This window comes from Myotis yumanensis, unplaced genomic scaffold (genome assembly GCF_028538775.1).
Source record: "Myotis yumanensis isolate MYYU_CA2020_CCGP unplaced genomic scaffold, mMyoYum1.0.hap1 SCAF_4, whole genome shotgun sequence".
Taxonomy (NCBI): domain Eukaryota; kingdom Metazoa; phylum Chordata; class Mammalia; order Chiroptera; family Vespertilionidae; genus Myotis; species Myotis yumanensis.
The window spans coordinates 86,970,770-86,995,211 of NW_027223755.1; the positions used below are offsets into that span (position 1 = coordinate 86,970,770).

The window sequence follows — 24,442 nt, forward strand, 5'->3', positions numbered from 1 at the left end:
CTTAAATATATATTTTTTCTCTGCTGTTTTCCTTTTGCAACCTGTTGTCAATTATAGTCCCTGTTTATTCAATCACCCTTCTCCAGCTGAGTTCTCAGCTTCTTACTTTGATTTGCAAAAGAAGCACAGTGATTTCCACAACTCCAAAGGCATTCCTCTTAGATGGTATTTGATTAACAACTAGTTTTATAAAGATAGATTTACTCCCTTCACAAAGGATAAGTAATCCAAAGTAAATAGGCTTGTTCTCTGATAATTTAATGGAAAAAATGTAATATTTATAAAATTCTTCTGGGATATTTTAATCTGAGCTAGTCGAGCTCAGGTAATCCCAATTTGCATGCTATTAATTTTACATGCTGTAGAAGTGATCATAATTTATAGGAATATAGCCTGTCTTTGTCTTAATTTGCTCATAATATTCTTGTTATTCTTAAATCTCTATTCTTTGTACGTCCTCAAAAATATCTCCATTTTTGCTCTAACCGGTTTGGCTCAGTGGATAGAGCATCAGCCTGCAGACTCAAGGGTCCCAGGTTTGATTCCAGTCAAGGGCATGTACCTTGGTTGCAGGCACATCCCCAGTAGGGAGTGTGCAGGAGGCAGCTGATCGATGTTTCTCTCTCATCGCTGTTTCTAACTTTCTATCCCTCTCCCTTCCTCCCTGTAAAAAATCAATAAAATATAAAAAAATAAAATGTTTTAAAAAAAATCTCCATTTTTAAAAACTTCTTTGTATTGTTTTCACTTACTTATTTAATCTTCCCTTGCTATGGATCTGATTTCTAGTTGTTTTTTCTTATTAGAAGCTTCAGAGTTGTCAGTTATCAAGTTCTTATTCTCTTGTTTTTACCCTGCTATTATATTTGTCATTCTAACCTATTTGTGCTTAAGAGTTATATATTCCTTTTTGTTCTGAGTGGACACACTTCTCTCTGAATTATAGTTGTGATTCATGTACTTGTTCTGTTTAAGCATTATCATTACACTAGAGGCCCGGCTACACGACATTTGTGCACTTGTGGGGGGCGGGGGGGGGGGGGGGGCCTCCCTTAGCCCGGCCTGCTCCATTTCACAGTCCGGAAGTCCCAGGAGCGGACCTAAGCCACAGTTGGACATCCTTGAACATCCTTAGCACTGCTGGGGAGGCGGGCTGCTTCGCTCGCCAGCCATCAGCCTGGCTTCTGGCTGAGCAGCACTCACCCTGTGGGAATGCACTGACCACCAGGGGGCAGCTCCTGTGTTGTACGTCTGCCCCCTGGTAGTCAGTACGCTCATAGCAACTGGTTGTCCCCCGTTTGGTCTATTTGCATATCACCCTTTTATTATATAGAATTGTTTTGTTTTTCTAGCTTTGTTCTTTGACCTCGTAAATTTGTTGGCTAATCCTTTCTCTCATCCTTGAGTATACCTTGGTGGGCTTTTTTGTTATTGTTACTGATTTTTATTTGTTCCAGGTAATTTTATAGTACCTTAATGAGTTTAATAGTAGAAATAACTGTACATTCTAGAAACTTCTTGAGTATTCCCAGATGGAAATAGCTGAAATTCCACAAAAATTCCACAATTCATATGAAAAGAGAGCAATGTAAGTAGCTTACTGAAAGTTGAACATGGTGGTGGATGGCCCTAACACTTACTTCTATTTCTTACTCAAAATATTTGAGAAGCAGATCTCAGCAGTAGATACCATTCACAAATCAGCAAGATCCTCTTCCATATTCAATCACTGGGAGAATTCTAATGCAATACATCTACTGCATAAAGTATTTTCCTTATACTGTACTCCCCCTGCCTTTCTAGACAAACATTCATTTTCTTTAAAAAAATATATTTTCATTGATTTCAGAGAGGAATGATGAGAGAAAATTATCAATCGGCTGACTCCTGCATGCCCCCTACTTGGTTCTAAGCCCATAACCTGGGCATGTGCCCTTGACTGGAATCGAACCCAGGACCCTTCAGTCCACAGGCCGAAATTCTACCCACTGAGCCAAACTGGCTACACAAATATTTTTTGAAAGATAAAGGCAAAAACACATTTTAAAATGTCTTATGTTTTTTTTTCTTTTTCTACTCTCTATTAATTTGGAAGAATGAACTACTACTATCTATCCCAGCAGTTCTCAACCTGTGGGTCATGAACCCTTTGGGGGTCAAACGACCCTTTCACAGGGGTCACCTAAGACCATCGAAAAACACATATATAATTACATAATTTTTTTTGTGATTAATCACTATGCTTTCATTATGTTCAATTTGTAACAATGAAAATACATCCTGCATATCAGATATTTACATTACAATTCATAACAGTAGCAAAATTACAGTTATGAAGTAGCAACAAAAATAATTTTACGGTTGGGGGTCACCACAACATGAGGAACTGTATTAAAGGGTCGTGGTGCCAAAACCGGTTTGGCTCAGTGGATAGAGCATCGGCCTGCGGACTGAAGGGTCCCAGGTTCGATTCCGGTCAAGGGCATGTACCTGGGTTGCGGGCACATCCCCAGTGGAAGATGTGCAGGAGGCAGCTGATCAATGTTTCTCTCTCATCGATGTTTCTAACTCTCTATTTCTCTCTCCCTTCCTCTCTGTAAAAAATCAATAAAATAGATTTTAAAAAAATAAAATAAAGGGTCGCGGCATTAGGAAGGTTGAGAACCACTGGTCTATCCTATCTAATAAAAGGGTAATATGCAAATTAACCATCACTCCGTCGCAAATATGGCGGCGCCCAGGCCTCTCAGCCCCGCTGGAGTCCCCCAGTCCTGGGGGGGCAGCCACTGAGAGCGGGCAGCGTGAGCAGCCTGGTGGAATGCTTGCTTTGTAACCGCAGCGATGAGGCAAGCGTTCCACCCTGGCCACGGAGGGCCTCTGGGCTGCGAAGAGCCTCTGGGCAGCGGGCGCAGAGTGGCCAGGCCCCACAGAAAGCTATTGGTGCATGGATTCGTGCACAGGGCTACTAGTATATATATAAAAGCCTAATATACAAAGTGCCCCCTTGGGAGTTCGACCAACTGGGAATTCGATCGTTCGCTATGACGTGTGCTGACCATCAGGGGGAGGCACAGAACAAAGGAAGGCTCCGGCCTGCAGCCAGCATCTGCTAGGGACCCTACCTGTGCACAAATTTTGTGCACTGGACCTCTAGTCTACTATATTATGGGTGAATCTCATGTTAAATAAAAGAAGCCAGGCACAAAATAATAGTTACAATTGCATTTATATGAAGTTCAAAAACAAGCAAGAATAATTGTTTTTGAACTTCGCATACAACCTCATATCACCGCTAGATGCTAGTAATTTTCTATATGTTGATATGGATGTTGATTATACAAATGTATACAGATGTAAACATTCATCAAATTGTACACTGAATATTTACATATTTATTATCTGTTATACCTTAATTTTTACAAACTCTTATGGTGGCAAAAGTCTTGGGAATAAGCATTGGAAGTTCTACTCGTGGTTCTGCCATTTTTGACTCTTGACAAAGCATAGGACCTCACTGGGTGTTTATTCCATACACTAAATGCTAAGGTCTCTTTCCCTACTGAAATCCATTCATTCAAAATGTCTATGAATTTCCTTAGTCTTCACGTTTGACTTAAACATAGTAAACCTATATGCAAAATTATATTTTCCTGATTTCCACCACATATAACTTGAGCATATCTCTTTAATCCCTATTTGGAAAGACTGGGGAGTCTAATAGGCTTATTTTATATTAACAGAAGGAACTAGCATCAGAATCTCTGGGTCAACATACAAGCACACAAAGTGAAAGGCTTACCTAAGATTACAGGTGATTAGAAATTAGTTATAGTCTATATCTGGGGTGGGGAGGAGACAATAAACTGTGATAACAGTAGCTAGAGCTGTAATTTATCTGAATCAATAAAAATAAACTATAGCCACTAGAGTGACGATACCTAATAATTTGTAATCAATAACTAGAACTATCTGCAGAAAGGCAGCTGTTCCTTTCAAATTATCTACATGAAGAATCAATATTGACTATACAAGTTCTATAAACATTGAAAACAAATCAAGATATTCCTCTGGCCCTGACCGGTTTGGCTCAGTGAATAGAGCATTGGCCTGTGGACTGAAGGGTCCCAGGTTCGATTCCGGTCAAGGGCATGTACCTTGGTTGCGGGCACATCCCCAGTAGGGGGTGTGCAGGAGGCAGCTGATCGATGTTTCTCTCTCATTGATGTTTCTAACTCTCTATCCCTCTCCCTTCCTCTCTGTAAAAAATCAATAAAATATATATATATTAAAAAAAAAAGATATTTCTCTGTCAGGGCAAGCAAGTTACACAAGGGAAGTACACTGTTTGTTTTTACAAGCCTAGTATGCAAATTTTCCCCTCAGAGGTTCAACTGGGAGACCAGGAGTTCGATCACTCGCTATGATGTGTGCTGACCACCAGGGTGTGGTGCGGAACATGGTGGGCGACCAGTGGCGGCAGGGTGCTGAGGGAGCGAGGGAAGGAAAAGGAGGGGAGGCCAGGAGGTGGGGAACTTGATCGACCCTGATTGCCAGCCAGGCCTAGGGACCCTACCCATGCACGAATTTTGTGCACTGAGCCTCTAGTATATACACATACACAAATACATCTCTATTAGCTGAATATAGGGTCAAAATAAAAACATAACATCTACTTACTTTGACAGAGATACTCCCCCAGCTTTCCCAATCATCTCTTCATGGTGTAATACTGAGTGGTTCCACGGAACATGGAGGAACTTTAAGAGTGTTCGCATCCACCGTTCAGGATGTAAGACCAGTTGTTCATAGTGAACTAACATGCATTTTTTATAGCCAACCTCCATACACTGGTTATACATGGTTTCTATGGCACGATTCCACTTGGTCAAACAGTCCCTATAGCTGTTCAGGTCAAACCCAGCTATAGTAACTTTTCGAGAAATCATTGAATGTACTGATGCCCGGCCATCTCGGACCATCAGGAGAAATTTGGCATTGGGAAATAATCTAGCAAGGTAAGTTAAGGACTTCAGGGCAAAAGGATCTTTATTACATAAATAAGGAGCTGGCTCCCCGTGCTTAACAATGATTTCTAGCAAGAAGGCTTGCATGGCAGAATCCAGCACTTCATCGGTGACACCAGCCTCATCCAAGCGTATTTTCTCTTTACTCGACCGTGACCACATCTGCTTCAGGGCCAGGATTCGGGGAATGACCCTGGTTTCCTCTCCACAGCGAATATCAGGATGTGCATCTAACATGGCCCTCATGAGTGTAGTTCCACTCCGAGGCACACCTCCAATAAAAATCAAAGGCATATCTTTGTGATAGGCAAAGGTTTTGTTGGCTTTGATGTCCAGGCCAGTTCGCACAGTCGTCTTTGTGCTTTCCAATTTAAGAGGCTGACTACGTTCCTCTATTCGGTGATGGCATTCCATGGCGTGTTGGCCCAAGTAAAACACAGTCACAGAACTAATCACCAGACATGCCAATAGTAAGTTCTGCTTCAGTTTTCCAACCATCTTGATGTGGTTATCTTTCTATTAAACAGATATTTTGCTCAAAATTATTTCCAGAAAATGTTCAGGCCATGGAGATTCTTTTTCAGAAAGATGGTCAACATCTAATAGGAAAAGGAAACAGTTATATTATTAAGATTGTTTATAAATTAGTCATCAGTTACAATTATAACATTTTAGCTAGAAAGAAGCCAAAGCTGTCTTAGATCCTTTATAATATTCTTAGAACACAAATATACAAAAGTGTGAGCAAAAATAAATCAAAATTCCCAATCAGAAATAGCTTCTTAATATAACAATTCTAAAACTATGCACAAAATGGAAAATCTAATAAAACTATTTCCATCAGTGAATCAAGTGAATATTTAGTATGCCCAAGTATATCTGGAGTCTAACCCAAGGCTCATGTCTGGTATTTAGTTTGATTCATCCCCCAAAAGTCATTATCTCCACATTCTACGATGAAGAGAAATTATAGAAAAATATACAACTTCTAAATCTTTAACACACATTCAGTTTATTCACCCCACAAATTATTTATTTAGGTACTACAGGACAGACACTTGAGCTTGACTGAGGATAAACTTTGAAAAGCATAGCAGTACAGTGACCCATGCTCTCAGGAAACAAAGTCTTATGAACAGACAGATATGCAAACAATGACAATAAAATGCAATCAGGGCCTTAGTAGAAATAAGCACAGTGGACAAATGGAAGTAGAATTAAAAGCAACAAATTAAGTCTACCTGAGGAAGCTATAACAGACTTATAGAAAATAAGAGGTACAGCTACTCTAAGCAATAGGAACTTGTGTGCAAAAGCACAACCACATGGCAGAATACGGCATAAGTAGGTAACAAGTAGCAGGAGGGCTGATGTATCGGGTGCGAAGAAAATATGTGTGTGTGCACGCGCATGTGTGTGTGTGAGTGTGTTTGTGCGTGTGTGTGTGTGTGTGTGCGTGAGAGAGAGAGAGAGAGAGAAAGAGAGAGAGAGAGATCTAGCCTTTAGAAGGACAGATAAGATAGGGACACACACAGCATTCTAAGCTGAGGATGACCAAAGAAGTGGACATACGGAAGTAGAGCATGTGTGTAAATCATACATACTACATAAAATATACATGCTATGGAACTGCTAGTTTAACTGGAACAAGAAGACATGCTACAAAGCAGATAGCAATCAGACTATACAGAGACAGCTTTTGATCAAAGGGAAATCACAATCTGGAGTGCTGTGCTGCCAGTGTAAGTGATGTTCCAGGTGGCAGGTGAGCAAGGAGGGTGAACAGCTCTAGTAGGCTAAGATGGGAGTCATGGTTGCAAGCTTGTGGCCAAACCTGAGGCTGCACATCGGCAGAAAGGAGACCTGAAGGGATTGAGTGGAAAGTGAATGTCAGGGCAGATTTGAAAATGGTCTGAACTTTGAATGTGCTCATCCAACCATACACAGATCCTCTGTCAGAGGACAAGTCTTACTGGCTCAAGATATTTGAGCATAACCACTGTCCTCTAAACTACACAGACAAGGGGGTAACCCGTAGAAAGCCATGTTTAAAAAATTCAAAACAATTGTGTGTGTGTATCTGAGCAGCTACGTCAGTTTACATTTATATAAAACTAGAGGCCCAGTGCACGAAATTCGTGCACAGGGGAGTCCCCCTCAGCCCAGCCTGCACCCTCTCCAATCCGGGACCCTTTGGGGGATGTCCGACTGCCGGTCTAGACCGGCAGTCAGACATCCCTCTCACAATCCTGGACTGCTGGCTCCTAATCGCTCACCTGCCTGCCCGCCTGGTTGCCCCTAACTGCCCAGCCCGCCCCCCACCCCCGCCCTGGCCTGATCACCACTCACTGCCTCTGCATGCTGGCCTGATCGCCCCTAACTGCCCCCCCCCCCCGCCGGCCTGGTTGCCCCTAACTGCCCCCCGCTGCTGGCCTGGTCACCTTTAACTGTCCCCCCCGCTGGCCTGGTCACCCCCAGCTATCCCCCTCTGCCAGCCTGGTGGCCCCTAACTGCCCCCCCCCTCCGCCAGCCTCGTTGCTCCCAACTTCACCCCCACTGGCATAGTCACTCCTCACTGCCCCCCCCACCAGCCTAATCGCCCCCAACTGTCCCCCCTGCCAGCTTGACTACCCCCAACTGCACCTCCCCTGCTAGCCTGACTACCCCCAACTTCCACCCTCCCCTCGCCGGCCTGATCGCCCCCAACAGCCCCCCCGCTGGCCTGGTTTCCCCCAAATGACCCCCTGCCATCTCGGTCGCTCCACGCAGCCTGCTGTTCAGTCGTTTGGTCATCCCTCACTAACCCCCCTGCAAGCCTGGTCACCCCCAACTGCCCCCCCTGCCACCTTGGTTGCCTCCAACAGCCCCCCCTGCTGGCCTGATTGCCCCCAACTACCCCCCCTGCCAGCCTGACTACCCCCAACTTCCACCCCCCCACCAGCCTGGTCGCCCCCAACAGCCCCCCCTGCTGGCCTGGTTGCCCCCAACTGCCCCCCCTGCCAACTCGGTCGCCCCACGTAGCCTGCTGTTCAGTCATTTGGTCGTCCCTCACTAACCCCCCTGCCAGCCTGGTCGCCCCCAACAGCCCCCCTGCTGGCCTGGTTGCCCCCAATTGCCCCCCCTGCCAGCCTGGTCACCCCTCACGGCCCCCCTGCCGGCCTGGTCGCCCCACACAGCCTGCTGTTCAGTTGTTTGGTCATCCCTCACTAAGCCCCTGCTAGCCTGGTTCCCCCACACAGCCTGCTGTTCAGTCGTTTTGTCATCCCTCACTAACTGCCCTGCTGGCCTGGCCGCCCCACGCAGCCTGCTTGTTCAGTCGTTTGGTTGTCTCTCGGGCCGGCCCTGGGTGGCTGGGCAGCTTACATCCGAGGCTTGCCTGCACCTTGGGCTGGCCCTGGGTGGCTGTGGGCTGAGGGGACTGGGTGTCACTCAGTGGCTGTGGGTGCTGCCATCTTTGAGGGTGTGGCAGTCAATTAGCATATTCCCTCCTTATTGGCTGTGGGTGGCGCCATCTTTGAGGGTGGAGCAGTAAATTAGAATATTCCCTCCTTATTGGCTGTGGATGCCATCTTTGCAATGGTGTGAGGGTCAATTAGCATATTCCCTCTTTATTAGATAGGATGCCCATTCAAGGTAGATTTTCAGAGACAGAAAGCAGGGCATGGAAGCAGGAATTCAATGACAAATAGGCATGAGGGGACTCTGAAGTGATGGAAATGTTCTAAACCTGGACTGCTGTGATAGCTGCCAAACTCTCTAAAATCTACTGAAGCTGAAACCGGTTTGGCTCAGTGGATAGAGCGTCGGCCTGCGGACTGAAAGGTCCCAGGTTCGATTCCGGTCAAGGGCATGTACCTGGGTTGCAGGCACACCCCCAGTGGGGGATGTGCAGGAGGCAGCTGATCGATGTTTCTCTCTCATCGATGTTTCTAACTCTCTATCTCTCTCTCTTTCTCTCTGTAAAAAATCAATAAAATATATTTAAAAATAAATAAATAAAAAATAAAATAAAATCTACTGAAAATCACTGGACTGAACCTGCACGATGGGTAAGTTTTATGGTATTTAAGTTGTACCTCAATACGGCTGTGTGTGTTTTTAAAGAATACACTCCTAGAAAAATATTTTGATAGTCTCAGTAGGATACACCAGCCAAGATCTGGTTTCTGTTTACTTATGTATTCATTCCTTTACTCACATATTTGAACACATATTATTGTGCCAGGCACTGTACTTTATTATAAAGCTGCAACAAAGAACCACAAAGTGATAATAGGTTGAGATGAAAACATCAGCTTAATAAGAAAAGACTGTAAAGAAAAAAGCATTAAGATAATTGGTAGCAACATAGCACCAAAATATCTATGCAGAAAACTGTATCCATGATATAGAAGACACACTTAAGATATTATATACCATATACAAAATATTCAGTCAACTATAGCAGCAACCAATAGTACCTGATAACAACTTCCCATTAAAATACCCCCAAATTCCCAGTAAAATACATAAAATACAAAAACTGGAAATATATGATCAATGTGTTTCCTTGTCCAGAAACATACTTGTAAATCAGTTTAATGCATAATACTTTACTGATAGGACATACCAATGCTTATTTGGCCAATTCTCTATTGTTATTTACTTGTTTTTAAATTTTCATGACTATAAATAACACTATGAGAAATATCTGTGTATATATAAACATTTTTGCACACATGATTATTTTCTTAAACTAAATTTTTAGAAGAGGAGCTGCTAGGTGAACAGGTATGGGATGTACTTGATTACAAAGCATCTATATGTATAAAAGCCTAATATGCAAATTGTCCCCATGTGAGTTTGACTGGGAGACTGATCGCTCGCTATGATGTGCGCTGACCACCAGGGGGCAACGTGGAATGAAGGAAGGCCCCAACTGGCAGCTGGAAGGCCCCAATTGGCCTTAATTGCTGGCCAGGCCTAGGAACCTTACCTGTGCACGAATTTCGTACACCGGGCCTCTAGTTCAGTGGTTCTCAACCTTCCTAATGCTGTGACCCTTTAATACAGTTCCTCACGTGTGGTGACCGCCAACCATAAAATTACTTTCGTTGATGCTTCATAACTGTAATTTTGCTACTGTTATGAATCGTAATGTAAATATCTGATATGCAGGATGTATTTTCATTGTTACAAATTGAACATAATTAAAGCATAGTGATTAATCACAAAAACAATATGTAATTATATATGTGTTTTCTGATGGTCTTAGGTGACCCCTGTGAAAGGGTCATTCGACCCCCAAAGGGGTCGCAACCCACAGGTTGAGAACCGCTACTCTAGTTTAATATATATTTATTTCATCTCTTTCTCACACCCAACATTCAAATCTGACCAAAAAAAATCTATTGGCTCTACTTTCAAAATTACTTCTCAACACTTCCACTCGCTATGCCAGCATTTCTCAGAAGGATTACTAAATGAATCCTTACTTCTATTCCTGCCCTCCTAAAATCTATTCTCAAATTCAACATCCAGTGGGATCTTTTAAAAATGTAAGTCAGAAAATATCATTTCTTTGCTCAAAACCTGGTACTGTTTTTCAAGGTGGTCTTGAAAGAGCTTATTTTAAGATATCCAACACTAAATCTGTATTAAATTTCTGTGTCTTTTTCTTGAGTTTCTTTATCTGTCAAGAAGTCTTTATTAGGCATCAAAAGTAGTACTGAGGTCAGGCTAATATATCATCATTCCAAGACAGTGTTGTGCAAAGTAAAGTAATTGAGAGGTATCTCTTAACACTATAGGTTTCATAAGGATTCAATGAAGGCAGCTCCCTCTTTACTAAAGGATAATCTAGGGGGAAAGAACACCTTACTATATTTCCAAGCATACTAGATAGTTGTATCAACACAATTTTGGGATATTTTTTACAGTTTTAATATCAGTTGTATTTTAAACACTGTCTCCCCCAACACACATGAGCAGGGAGCATATTTCTATAGCTCTTCAGGATGTTTGAAAGTAAGTATGACAGTGGTCAAAGGCCTTGTAAGGGATATTAAAAAGAAAAGAAAGGATTTTTTGCTTCCCCAGAAACATTCACATTACTTTGCACTAAGCTTATAAAGCCTAGTGTTCTCTCTTTGGATGTTTCTAAACTTGGAGAATCACAGAATTATAGATCATCAGTGCTAATGGGACTTCTAAATCATCTGGTCCAATGTTCTCATTTTATAGATATACAAACTGAGGTTCTCAACACCACCCTAAATCTTACCTGTTCTTCAAAGGTCACTGTTCTTTTTATTATGTACTAGAGGCCCGGTGCACAAAAATTTGTGCACTTGGGGGGTCCCTCAGTCCGGCCTGTGCCCTCTCGCAGTCTGGAACCCCTCTGAGGATGACCACCTGCTGGCTTAGGCCTGCTCCCCAGGGGATTGGGCCTAAGCTGGCAGTCAGACATCACTCTGGCAGCCCAGGAACCCTCGGGGGATGTCCACTTGCCAGCAGGGAGCAGGCCTAAGCTGCAGTTGGACATCCTTAGAGCTGCTGAGGAGGCGGGAGAGGCTCCCACCACCACCGCTGTACTGGCAGCCGTCAGCCTGGCTTGTGGCTGAGCAAGCTCCCCCTGTGGGAGCGCACTGACCACCAGGGGGCAGCTTCTGCATTGAGCATCTGCCCCCTGGTGGTCAGTGTGTGTCATAGTGACCAGTCATTCCCAGTGGTTCTGCTGTTAGAGTCAATTTGCATATTATCCTTTTATTATATAGGATAGAGGCCTGGTGCATGGGTGGGGGCCGGCTGTTTGCCCTGAAAGGTGTCCTGGATCAGTGTGGGGGTCCCCACTGGAGTGCCTGGCCAGCCTGGGTGAGTGGCTGATGGCCGTTGCAGGCTGGCCAAGCCCCCCCCCCCCCCCCCAGCAGGGACCCTCACCCCATGAGGGTGTGGCCAGCCTGGGTAAGGGGCTGATGGCTGTTTGCAGGCTGGCCACAGCCTCTTCAGGGTGGGGGTCCCCGCTGGGGTGCCTGGACAGCCTGGGTGAGGGGCTGATGGCTGCAGGCTGGCCAAGCCCCCCAGCAGGGACCCTCACCCCATGAGGGTGTGGCCAGCCTGGGTGAGGGGCTGATGGCTGTTTGCAGGCTGGCCATGGCCCCCAGCCACCCAAGCTCCCAGTGGAGGCTGGCTGGAAGCAGGTATCTGGGATTTATTTATCTTCTATAATTGAAACTTTGTTGCCTGGAGCAGAGGCTACAGCCGACCAGGGCAGGTGAGAAGCTTGGCTTCCTCCATCGCCAGGGCAACCAAGCCTCCTGCTTGCTCCAGCTCTGTGGCTGCCGGTGGCCATCTTGGTTGGGTTAATTTGCATATAGTCGCTCTGATTGGCTGGTAGGCGTGGCTTGGGGGCATAACAGAGGTGCGGTCAAATTTGCATGTTTCTCTTTTATTAGATTAGATATTTTCCTTACTCCAAAAATATTTTAAGTTCCTGAGGCTCACAGATCTTGTCCATGTCCTACCACAGCATATGTCCAGGGGTTCATTTGAAAGATAGCTTTGCTGGCACAGCATGCTTAACAGAACATCAGGTCCACTGAGCCTTCAAAGAGCATCAGTAAACTAACCAAACTGGGAAGTACATTTCTCTAGAAGAGAGATGCTGTGTAGCTTGTGGACTGACTCTATTCACACCTTGATACTAATTTCTCAAAATCTTGAAAAAATTAGCCCTATTATTTAAGAAGTACTGTACAGGAAAAGCTGGTCTAACCATTACCCTTAAATATTCAATCACTATGCACACGCATTGCATATATGTGAGCACACACAACATACACACAGGGGCCTCTTTCCATTACTTTAAACTCCATTTCACTGTATTTTCAGACAAGCAGTATAAATATTTTCTCAACTGGGACATTTAAAGAGCTGAGGCTGAGCCAGAAGGGAATACTATAAGTTTAGTCTCATTTTTATCTCCAGGGGGAAGAAAAAGCATTGAAACACTATTAACAAACATATCTGAGAAATCACTATTAATAGCACTGCCCTTTCCCAGCAAGCTAAATGGAAGACTCCCAGAAATACTGCTCTACGGAATGAGAGAGTGCTGACATTATACTTCTATACTTACATATTTGCAAATTTTACAAACATTTTTAATAAAAAAACAGCATCACTCAACAAAAGTAGAGGTACAGAGTCTGGTAGTCAGCAAGACCATGTCCAACACTCAGTGCATACACACAGGTCCAAGCACATGCATGGAAGTGGCCATGTGCTAGGTTCAACGAGATGCTGGGTAAATGTTCCAGCAAAAGACAAATTATAGGAATGCAATGATCTCTTAAAAACTTTTTTTGTTAATCATTAGCTCCTTGCTTCCCATGCCTATTTATGATGCCAACTAATGTCGCAAATAGCAACAGCCAATGCCATTTTGCTTGCTGTCTAAAGTTCAATCTACAGGATATGGCAAAAGTAGGTTTACAGTTATTTGTATGGAAAATAATACAATAATTAATAAGTAATACTACAAGAATAAACTCTGTGTTTCATGTACTCACAACTGTAAACCTACTTTTACCTCACCCTGTATAGCTGGTTTCTCTATTCCCTTCTAGCTCTTGAACTTGCCAACTAATGTTTCCAGGAGTTAATCTGAATAACTTTGCCAATCAACAAATAAACCCATGTTGCAAGATCAATCCTTATGTCAGCTCATGGTCAGAGCACAAACATGAGAACACGTTTTTCTAGCCACACATTGGAGGCCAGCACTAGAACCACTGAAAATAAATGGCAAATAGTAAGAAGACCATGTTATACACAGCTGATGATCTCTGGGAATCTTCTGGGACACATCTTCTTAAAGAAGCAGTATACTAGGCTTTTGTTTTCAATAAGCACCATGGTCAGGAAGAAAAAGAGCTGGTCAAATACTAAGAACTAGACCTAAGGCCTAGGACACAAACAGAGATAAGAGCACAAGTTAAACTCGAGCATAACTTTATTAACAGTTCAAGTTAGTGAAATTGTCTCAGAAATATCTGAGGGCAGATGTGTGTATGAGGAGAGGGTTATATGTGAAATTAGATGGCTATGAGTTAATAAATGTTGAAGCTGAATGATAAGTACTTACGGGTTCAATGTAATTTTCTATTTTTAGATATGTTAGAAAATTTTCATTATAAAGAGCTAAATTGAAATAAAACAAAATAAAGTTACCAAGTTCTAACCTTCTCAGACCTGCAAATCAGAGGATCACTGTAGGCTAACCATTTTTCTTCTAGATTCTTCACTAATGTTTATTGTCTATCGAAACCACCCATGAGAGAAAACACAAAGATAGCAAATTTGCTCAAATTATATCCTCTCATTCAGTAATTCAATTATGCAATTTACTACCAACCTCCTAACTTTCAGAATTAAAAGTAACTAGAATAGAAAAAGGAGAAAAGAGGATGGCGTTGAATTCATGTAAAAGAAGTCTAGCACATTAGTCAGAAGACTTAGGCTCTAGTATGAAATCAGTTTTTTCTTAGCCATATGGATCTAGTTCAGCGGTTTTCAACGGGTGTGCCACAAGAATTTTTAAAACATGCAATACCTGACTATTTAGTCAGGGGAAGTGACCTCTTTTCCCTTAGACCAGTGGTTCTCAACCTGTGGGTCGTGACCCCTTTGGGGGTTGAACGACCCTTTCACAGGGGTCGCCTAAGACCATCCTGCATATCAGATATTTACATTACGATTCATAACAGTAGCAAAATTACAGTTATGAAGTAGAAACGAAAATAATTTTATGGTTGGGGGTCACAACATGAGGAACTGTATTTAAAGGGCCAGAAGGTTGAGAACCACTGCCTTAGATTGTCAAATAAAAAAATGACAACAGCCAACACAACAATAGCCATCCAGTGTGAGTGAATCAAAATTATACCTATTTTTTTGTCAGATTGACAAAAAATCTATTTTTTGGTGTGCCACAGAATTTTAGAAATTTTAGTGTGCCACAAGATGAAAAGATTGAAAATCGCTGACCTAGATAAATCACTGAGCATTAGTTCCCTTGTCCATAAAATAGGAATAATGATAAACTTTTTTTCACATGTAATTAGAGTAGAAATTATGAAAAGAAGGAAGAGCGAAAGTGCAAAAGGTAAAGAAACACCTGCACGTTCTCCTTCCTTTCACAGAGCTGCTATGACAATCAAGGGGGTAACATGTGAAAAGACTGAAAGAACAGGGGCCTGCGGCACCCTTCACACACTGGCTCCTGCTCATCCTCCAACTTCACCTCTCAGCACTCCTCCCAAGCAGCCTGCCCCTGCAGGGCCACTCCCCATCCACACCAGGCACCTCCACACCTGGCCTTGGCTCATGCTGCTGCCTCCTGTGTCATGACCCTTCCTCCCTGTTATACATGCCTCCTCAGTGCTCTTTTCCCATCTCTCTCACCCCAGAAATCAATTGTTCTCTCTTCTGTAACCTCAAACATTTGGCAAAAACACAATGGTTTGCACACTCATGCACTGTATTGTGGTTAGTTTACCCCACTAGACTATAAACTCCTTTAAAGCACCGATTAACCCATTCATCAGCCATGCAGTCAGTACATGAATATCAGATAAAATATAAAGCAAGGGATTTACAGATGAATAAGCACCTAGTGAAATCTTCTCTCCTAAATCTCCTTAAAATACCTATAGAGTCATCTGAAACAAAGCAAATGTTTAACAGAAAAATGTCAAATGAAACAAGGAACTACCAATAAACAAAAATGAAGTAATCTGGAGGCCATGAAAAAAAATGCAAACCCAATCCTTATCCCAATAGGATTTTTAAAATCAGTCTAAAGTGGGGTAGGTAGAGGTCGACGAGGGCATAGAGGGCATAAATGATGATGGAAAAAAGGCAAAAAAAATTTTAAATAAATAAATTGAATCTACAAAATTTATAACAGGTGGGAAAAATAGTTTTGACTAGACTTTGCAAAAAGAGCCATACAGATATTAAGGTATTAACAAAAATATTTCTACTGTTATGATACTAATAGTAGAAAGTCCAGGAAAAAAAAAGAACAGCTTTAACTATGTATACAAATTTAATAGGTTTCAAAAGCAAACATCACAAAAGAGTGACAAATGAATACTGAGTTTAAGGTTCCCTCATTCACACTCCTACACTCACCCTGCTTCATCTATAGTCACCTTGGTTATATTCTGATGCCTCTCTAGTCTATCAACAACCAGACTTCTGTCCCAAATCTTAGACCTGACCAATGGCCAAGGGATAACTCTATCTGGATGTCCCATTGGCATGTCAAATCCAAAGAACAAATGGGAAAATCTTTCTTCCTCTTCTACTTCCTGGCAAATGAACCACTTTCTCCAAGATGTCCAAGCTAAAATATCTGAGAGACTTTATGTACTTCTCCCTTGACTTCTCCATAAGTAATTGGTGAAGTCCTGTCCATGCTTCCTCCTTCAATTGAATCTATTCTCCCTCTTCTTCCCCTGCTGGCATGGCTTTAATCCTCACCCTCATCCTTTCTCATAAGAATAACTCCCAGCCTCCTAACTGGTACTCTCTGACTTCCTTCAATAAGTTCGTGCACTATCCTGTTTCAACAGTGATCTTTCTAAAATGTAAATATACTTAAGGCACTCCCCTGCTTAAACCCCTGCAATGACTATTTACTTCTTTCAGAAACGAATCCTCCCCATAACATATAAGGTCCTTCATGATCCAGCCTTTGCCTGCCCGAGACTCTTCTTTCATCATTCCACATCACCAACACCGCGTAGACACACATTCTCACACATGCTGCCTTCATCTTGAACAACCTGTAGCATCTCTTACTCATTAACTCCCACTCATCCGTCAACAGTCAGCTTCAATGCGGTCTCTTCTAGGAACCTTTCCTGAAGCTCTCTGCCGTGTATGACATAGATATCTTTTCTAGTGCCCTATACTTCCCATGTCGTATTTCTTCTTACATTATAGGGTTAATTTGCTTTCTCCACAGATTGTGAAGTCCTTGAAAGTAGGGGCTCTTGAATGAGTTAATGGATTCTTGATTACCAGTAAGTTAACGTAACTAGGTTCTATGAGTGTAATTAGTTGTGAGTTTTGGGGAGGTACTGACTACATCTTATTCATTTCAGCTTTCCACATAGCATATAACATAAATGCTACATGCATTTTGAGCACTCAATAAATATGCATTAAGTGACCACAGTAAAAGTTTCTTGCTAAAACCTCAGACAACTAACACTTTCCTATTGTTGGAATAATGGTCTTTCCTCCTGCTTCCAGTGTTAAAATATGAGTTGACTATATTTAGAAATACTAAAGTACAAAGTTCACTTCCTGTTTTTCTCCCTCTGCTCTTCTAATCCACTCTTTATTGATCAGTCTATTTCATCTGCCTCTGTCATTTCACACTCTTGTTGACAAATGAATCAGAATTTTTTTTGTAATCCCTTGCTCTCGTCGCACTGATTCTGTCCTAGAATCATTTTACAAATGAGGAAACTAAAGTTCAGAAAGGATAAGTAGCTTACTTAAGGTATCAATATTTGGCAAATTGTTGACCAAGTAGGAACCTAAAACTGACTCTAAAATTGTGATGACTACTCCATGGTACTTCCCAGACAGGGGGTCTGGCATGAACCAAAAGCCATGTATGCAACAAGTATGGTGCAAATTAAAGTGAATCTGACATTGTTATAAGGCTTTCATTACATATGAATTTAAAAATATACCTAATTTTTGTTTTTAATTCAGAATGACATCTTATAAAAAGATTTATATAAAAAGTTACAAAGATGCTTAACTATGTACAACATTTGTAAACAACATTTGTAAGAAGTAAACTATAGCTGCCTTGGAGACAGCCCCCTTTACAGAAGTTCCAGAGCCAAAGGAGGGGTGTACAATGTCTGAAAAAGGAATTCCAGGTGTCCAAGAGGCTCACATTAGTTATGCGTGAGGACAGAGATTTTAAGATATCCATGTGTGCTTGCAAACTCAGTCTCAACATCCCTGGGGACAAAAAAAAGCCCCAAAAAGATTCCAGCTGCAGAGAATAATATCACAGCAAATGACTGATTGCATCTGCACGATAAAAACGTACAGGAACACACTCCTTCTCAGGAATGTTCATATATTCAACACATTGTAGACAGTGGAGGAAATGGGTTTGCTGGCTAACAACTAGCTTCTGATGCTGATGCGATATATAGCCTTCAATGTGACCCACGTACATCAGGTTGGCCAGAATACACTGGGCTTCATCGATGTCCATGTTTTCCACTGAATTTCCATGAATTTCAAAGCAACTAGAAAAGCATCCAGAAATAACTGGTGTGTTTAACAAGTACACTTCCTTAAAAAGATTCCTACTGGTGATTATCTTCAACTTTTCAAGGTTAAGGAAGACACCACGGGGGGGTGGGGGGGGGAGCTTGAGCTTCATCAGAGCCTCATTCAATGGGAGATTGCCTTCACTTACAGCTTCAGTTACTTCAACAAAGTTCATGAGATGATACTTTTTCAAATGCTCAATGGTTGGCATATGACCCAATAGCATTTTTACTGGAAATAAATATATCAGAATCATCCTTTTGTTCTTCTGATTTAAATGGTGACAGTGCTCAAAGGCACAGGATAGGTACTCCTTGGTTTGCTTAAAGCCACCATGGAACATGGCCTTTCATCCAACATAGTACCTGTATGTCACCCTCTGCGCTGTGCTATAATCATCTTTCAGGTTTGAGCTGTCCATAGCTCAGATGAGCGGTTTACACAAATGGAGTTTGTTGATTTATTATTATTATTAAATCCTCACCCTAGGAGTGAGGATATTTCCCATTGTTTTTAGAGAGAGTGGGGAGAAGGAGAGAGAAACAACAATTGAGAGAGACAGATCAACTGGTTGTCTCCCACATGCACTCCGACCGGGGGCAGGATCCAACCTGCAACCCAGGTATGTGCCCTTGACAGGAATTGAACCCACAACCCTGCAGTGCACAGGTCATTGCTCTACCCACTCAGCCTGCCAGCCAGGGCAGGTTTGTTGATCTTAAAGTAAAACTTGAATAACTGATTCACCAGAAATAGCATCCCCCACTTCCTCTATACCAGCACGAGTGTCACTGGCACAGACAGGAAAACAGCTCATCAACAATTCAGCTGCTTTTACCAACATTTCCCTGACTTTGCTTTTTTCTTTCTTTTCCAACTGCTGATCTGCATTACTGGCAAATACTTAAAGGTCAAGCGTTATTGCATACATGCCAGGCACAGCCCAGTTTTCGTTTTATCCTTTGGTGAGGCCAACTGAAGCCGTGGATTGGCAACATGAGGATGCTTGAAAGACACCAGCTCCACACAGGACGCCCAGTCTCTGGTGTCGATTGCTTCATAAACCAACTATAGGTAGTGATGTGCGCCATGACAATACCCATCGCTGGGACCAAGTGGAGCCAAAAATATATGAATTATCCTATTATGATCATCTCAGGTCTAATTAGACAGATAGGAAAAAATTCTAAATCTATGTATACATTGTGCTTTGGTTGCATAAATGAGCAGCATGCATATTTGCATACTTTCTCCAAATCCCGGAAGCTGTCATCTAGATGAGATTAAGAATATAGAACTAGCCTTGGCTGGTGTGCTCAGTGGTTAGAACATCAGCCAGCACACTGAAGGGTCATGGGTTCAATACCCAGTTAAGGGCATGTACTGGGTTGCATGTTCGATTCCAACCCTGGTCGAGGCACAAGTGAGAGGCAACCAATCAGTGTGTCTCTCTCACATCAATTTTTCTCTCTTTGCCTCTCTCCCTCCCTTCCACTCTCTTTAAAAAAAAAAATCAATGAAAAAAATATCCTCGGATGAGGATTAATAACAACAACAAAAAAGAATGAAGAACTATATCTGGTCCCAAGAGATAATAGATATATACAGAAGCTAGAAATTAGCATGTTCTTTATCAGTTTAATTTTACTTTAGCATAGACACTCTCACATATAAGTAAGTTCCCACTTTATGAGAAATTATGCCTCTCACACAGTTACTCAGAGCTGAAATTCTGTGATCTCTTTCAAAAGCTGGACATAAAGAGGAGAGGGAACCAAGATGGCAGTGTAGGTGAACACCGGTACTTGCTGCCTCCCACAATCACATCAAAATTACAACTAAAATATAGAACAACCATTATTCAAAACTGCCTGAAATCTCACTGAATGGAAGTCTTACAACTAGAGAAGTAAGAAGAAGAAAGTACATTGAGACTGGTAGGAGGGCACAGAACAGGCTAGTCCAACACCTACATGTGGCGTGTTTTTAATTGGGAGGGATATCTTGGCTGCAGAGGCCTCCTGTGAGAACAAAGGGCTCCCAACCCCACACCAGACCCTCAGCCCAGAGTTCAAGAGCTTGGAAGAGAAGTACCCATAACTTGGGGCTGTAAAAACCAACAGGGATTGTGGCTGAGTAACACGGAGGCTGCTGGAGCCCAGGAAGTTCTTACATGTCCCGCTTCCTCTGAGCTCCAGCACTGGGCAGTGGCTTTGGGGGATCCAGGGACGTACAGGGAGGAATGGGGCTGTCTGGCACTGGGGCAGAAACTTGGGGGTGGCTTTCTCCCACACAAGGGTGCTCGCAGGAGTCATTGTTCCTGTGCTGTGACCTTCCCCGTTGCAGAGCTGACTAGTAGCCATATCTGAGTTTACACCAGCATGGCTCACATTGTTTGCTCCACCCTAGTGATTCCCTGAGACCCTGCCCCATTCAATTTGCAGCCCCACCCAAGTTGTTGGCAGTGGCTTTTCCACATGAACAGCCTGTCCTGGCTCAGGTTTCAGACTTTGCTAAAATTTCTCAAACAAGCAGCAACTAGCATCAGCATGCCCCAAACCTATCAGTAAAAGGCCCAAGACCCAGCACTAGCACCAGCCTGCCTTGCTTCACAGCTGGGCCTTGCCAGAGCACTTCCAAGCTCAATACAAGTAGCAGCCATCTGCAGATCTCTCTGTAGCTCCTGCTGGGTAGCCTCAGGCAGTGGCTGACTTTACACCTCCCAGGAGTCCCCAGAGCCAGTGCACCCAGTGGACAGCTTCAGACCATATTACATACCAGATTACAACTCTACATTTCCACAAGTCACACACTCAAGGGGAGACTCAGTGAGCAACAAAGTCCCACTGAAACAAGTCCTGCTCCATAGGGGTGTCTTCTGCACAGCAACTCCTCCACTGTAGTCATAGCTGGTCCTCACAGCCAATTGACCTAGAAGTCAATCCCTTCCAGTGATGTCAACAGCAATCAGGGTTCAACTACAATAAGAACTGTGCACACAGCCCACACAGGGATGCACCTAGAGTGCCCAGCTCAGGTAAGTGGGGAGGCTAAGCTACTGGGCCCTACAGGACACCTACTACACAAGACCACTCTACCAATTCCAGGAAACATAGCAGCTCTACCTAATACATAGAAACAAACACAGGGAAGCAGCCAAAATGTGGAGACAAAGAAAACATGTCACAAATGAAAGAAATGGGAGCAAGCAAACTACTGGATAGAGAGTTCAAACCCATGGTTATAAGGTCACTCAAGGATCTTAATGAGAGCTTCAAGGGACTCAAAAAGAGCTTTAAGGGACTTAGTAAGACTTTCAAGAATCTTAGTGAGAACGTCAAAGACATGAAAAAGGACCAGTCAGAAGTTAAGCCTATACTAACTGATAAAGAATAATTTACAGGGATTCAACAGTAGAGTAGAGGATTTTGAGAATCAAATCAATGACTTGGAATATGAAGAAGCAAAAAACACCCAATCAGAAGAGCAAAAAGAAAAAAGGATCCAAAAATATGACAATAGTTTAAAGAGCCTCTGAAACAACTTCAAGCATAACAACATTCACATTATGGGGGTGCCAGAAGAAGAGAGAGAGCAAGATACTGAAAACCTACTTAAAGAAATAATGACAGAAAACTTCCCCTAATTGGTGAAAGAAATAGACTTACAAGTTCTGGAAGCCCAAAGAGTCCCAAACAAGAACTAAAGAGGCCTAGACCAAGACACATCAAAATTAAAATGCCAAGAGCTAAAGACAAAGAGAGAATCTTAAAAGCAGTTAGTTACCTACAAAAGAGAACCCATAAGACTATCAGCTGATTTCTCAACAGAAACTTTGCAGACTAGAAGGGAGTGGCAAAAAACACTCAAAGTGATGAATAGCAAGGACCTATAACCAAGATTACTCTACTCAGCAAAGCTATCATTTACAATTGAAGGTCAGATAAAGAGCTTCATAGACAAGAAAAAGCTAAAGGAGTTCATCACCACCAAACCAGTATTACATGAAATGTTGAAGAGTATTCTTTAAGAAGAGGAAGAAGAAGAAGAAAAAAAAAGATAAAAAATATGAACAATCGCCGAAGCCGGTTTGGCTCAGTGGATGGAGCGTCGGCCTGCGGACTGAAGGGTCCCAGGTTCGATTCCGGTCAGGGGCATGTACCTGGGTTGCGGGCACATCCCCAGTAGGAGATGTGCAGGAGGCAGCTGATCGATGTTTCTCTCTCATCGATGTTTCTAACTCTCTATCTCTCTCCCTTCCTCTCTGTAAAAAATCAATAAAATATAAAAAAAAAAATATGAACAATCAAATGGCAATAAATACATATCTATCAACAAATGAATCTGAAAATCAAAGTAAACAAACAAGAAACCTAATGAACAAAATAAACTGATGAATAAAATAGAATCAGAGGCATGGAAACATGGAACAGACTGACGACTCTCAGAGGGAAGGGGGATGGGTGGGAAGAGATGAACCAAAGATCTTATATGCATACTAGAAGCCCAGCACGTGAAATCGCACGACCCTGCCCACCTATGCCGGTCTTTGGTCATTATGGTGATAGGGACACAGGCCTTTTATAATATAGATAGATATGCATTACCTATGGACACAGACAATAGGGTGGTGAAGGCCTGGGGCGGGGCAGGAACCAGGTAGAGAGGAGCATTGGGGGGATATGAGGATGACATCTGCAATACTCTCAACAATAAAGATTTTTTAAAATAAAAATAAAAAGCTGGACATCAAATCTTTGATCAGAAACCACTATTGTAACAATCTGTATTGGAGGTTTTTTTCTTCCTGTATCTTTCTAAGGATTATATAATGTAGTGTGTGGACAACCATGTATTGTTATTTAATTTTTCCAGCGTATACAATTTTCTCCAATTCAATAATAGATGAATAAAAAGCAAACCCAGTCACAATACCTACTAGTAAAATGTTAAACATTCTCTCAGTGAACCTTACTCCTACACTTCAATTAACAAATGTATATTGAGCATATAAATAGGTATGATTCATCATATGCCTTCAAAGAACTAGCAACTTAGCTGGGGTAGAAGACAAGAAACTATGTGATGAAATAATACGATGGTAATACAAAAGGTATGAAAAATGGCATGCAGGATTACATCCATGGGCTACAGAGAAAGAAAATTATGTCAGAATGAATTTGAAAAGATAAGCAGGACTCCCATTGTGAGAGTGAGGGAAATAAATAGAACCTTGAGCAGAGAAAATAAGATAACAGGAAGCCTCAAGGTTGAAAAGAATAGCACGTATTCAGAAAATATTAAGCAATAAACATAGCCAGAGTGTGGGAAAATAATAGCACATAAAACATAAAGACGTAATCGTATAACGTCAGAGTTCTCAGTAATTAAAACAATCTGCTAAAATTTAATGCATGAACCCCTCAAACTACATGAATAAAAGCCTGGAGGAAGCATATCCAGCATGGGAAAGTAAGGCACTCCAAAAGTCTGATCCTCCGTAAAAGTAATGAGAAGACTGGCAAAATGCAAACTCAACTTTTTCAGAAATCTGAAAATTAACCAAAGGCTTGCACAATCCAAGAAACATTTATCCAAGAAAAACAGCTGACTTTCAGTAAGTAGAACAAGATTTATGGCATTTTAATTCTCCCAATTCCCTTTACCCAGCTCGTGGAAGACTTGGAAACCAATAACCTATAAGCATGATAGCTGTGAACAGCAGCAGCCCAGAAACCATTTAAGAACAGGTTAGGAGCTCCCCCAAACCCACATCTCCAAAGAACTGTCACTACTTACCCTATCTGGAAAAGCTACATTCTCAGAGCTTATCTTTATTGGACCTGAATCAGAGCACCCTCAATGTGACATTCCTATGACCAGGGCATTTGTTAAAAATATTGAGACAATTTATTTTTATTATTTTCTTTTCTTTGTAAGTTGTGTTTATTTGTATTTCTGTAACCCAAATATATGTATATTTTATTTTTATTGAATTTCTTGGGATGACCTTGGTTAATAAAATAGTTTTGGGGGGCATAATTCTATCATTCATCACCTGTATT

At 42.2% G+C, this 24,442-nt stretch overlaps 1 protein-coding gene and 1 pseudogene across 1 annotated transcript in view; both read right to left on the reverse strand.

Moving 5' to 3' along the window:
• Positions 1-24,442, reverse strand: part of TPST1 (tyrosylprotein sulfotransferase 1) — a 90,755-nt gene that overhangs the window by 55,202 nt on the left and 11,111 nt on the right. The window contains exon 2 of the mRNA XM_070412858.1: positions 4,678-5,623. Coding sequence (XP_070268959.1) covers positions 4,678-5,522 — 845 coding nt within the window. The 5' untranslated portion in view covers positions 5,523-5,623. The remainder of the gene's footprint in view (positions 1-4,677; positions 5,624-24,442) is intronic.
• Positions 18,182-19,136, reverse strand: LOC139008225 (PCI domain-containing protein 2-like; annotated as a pseudogene).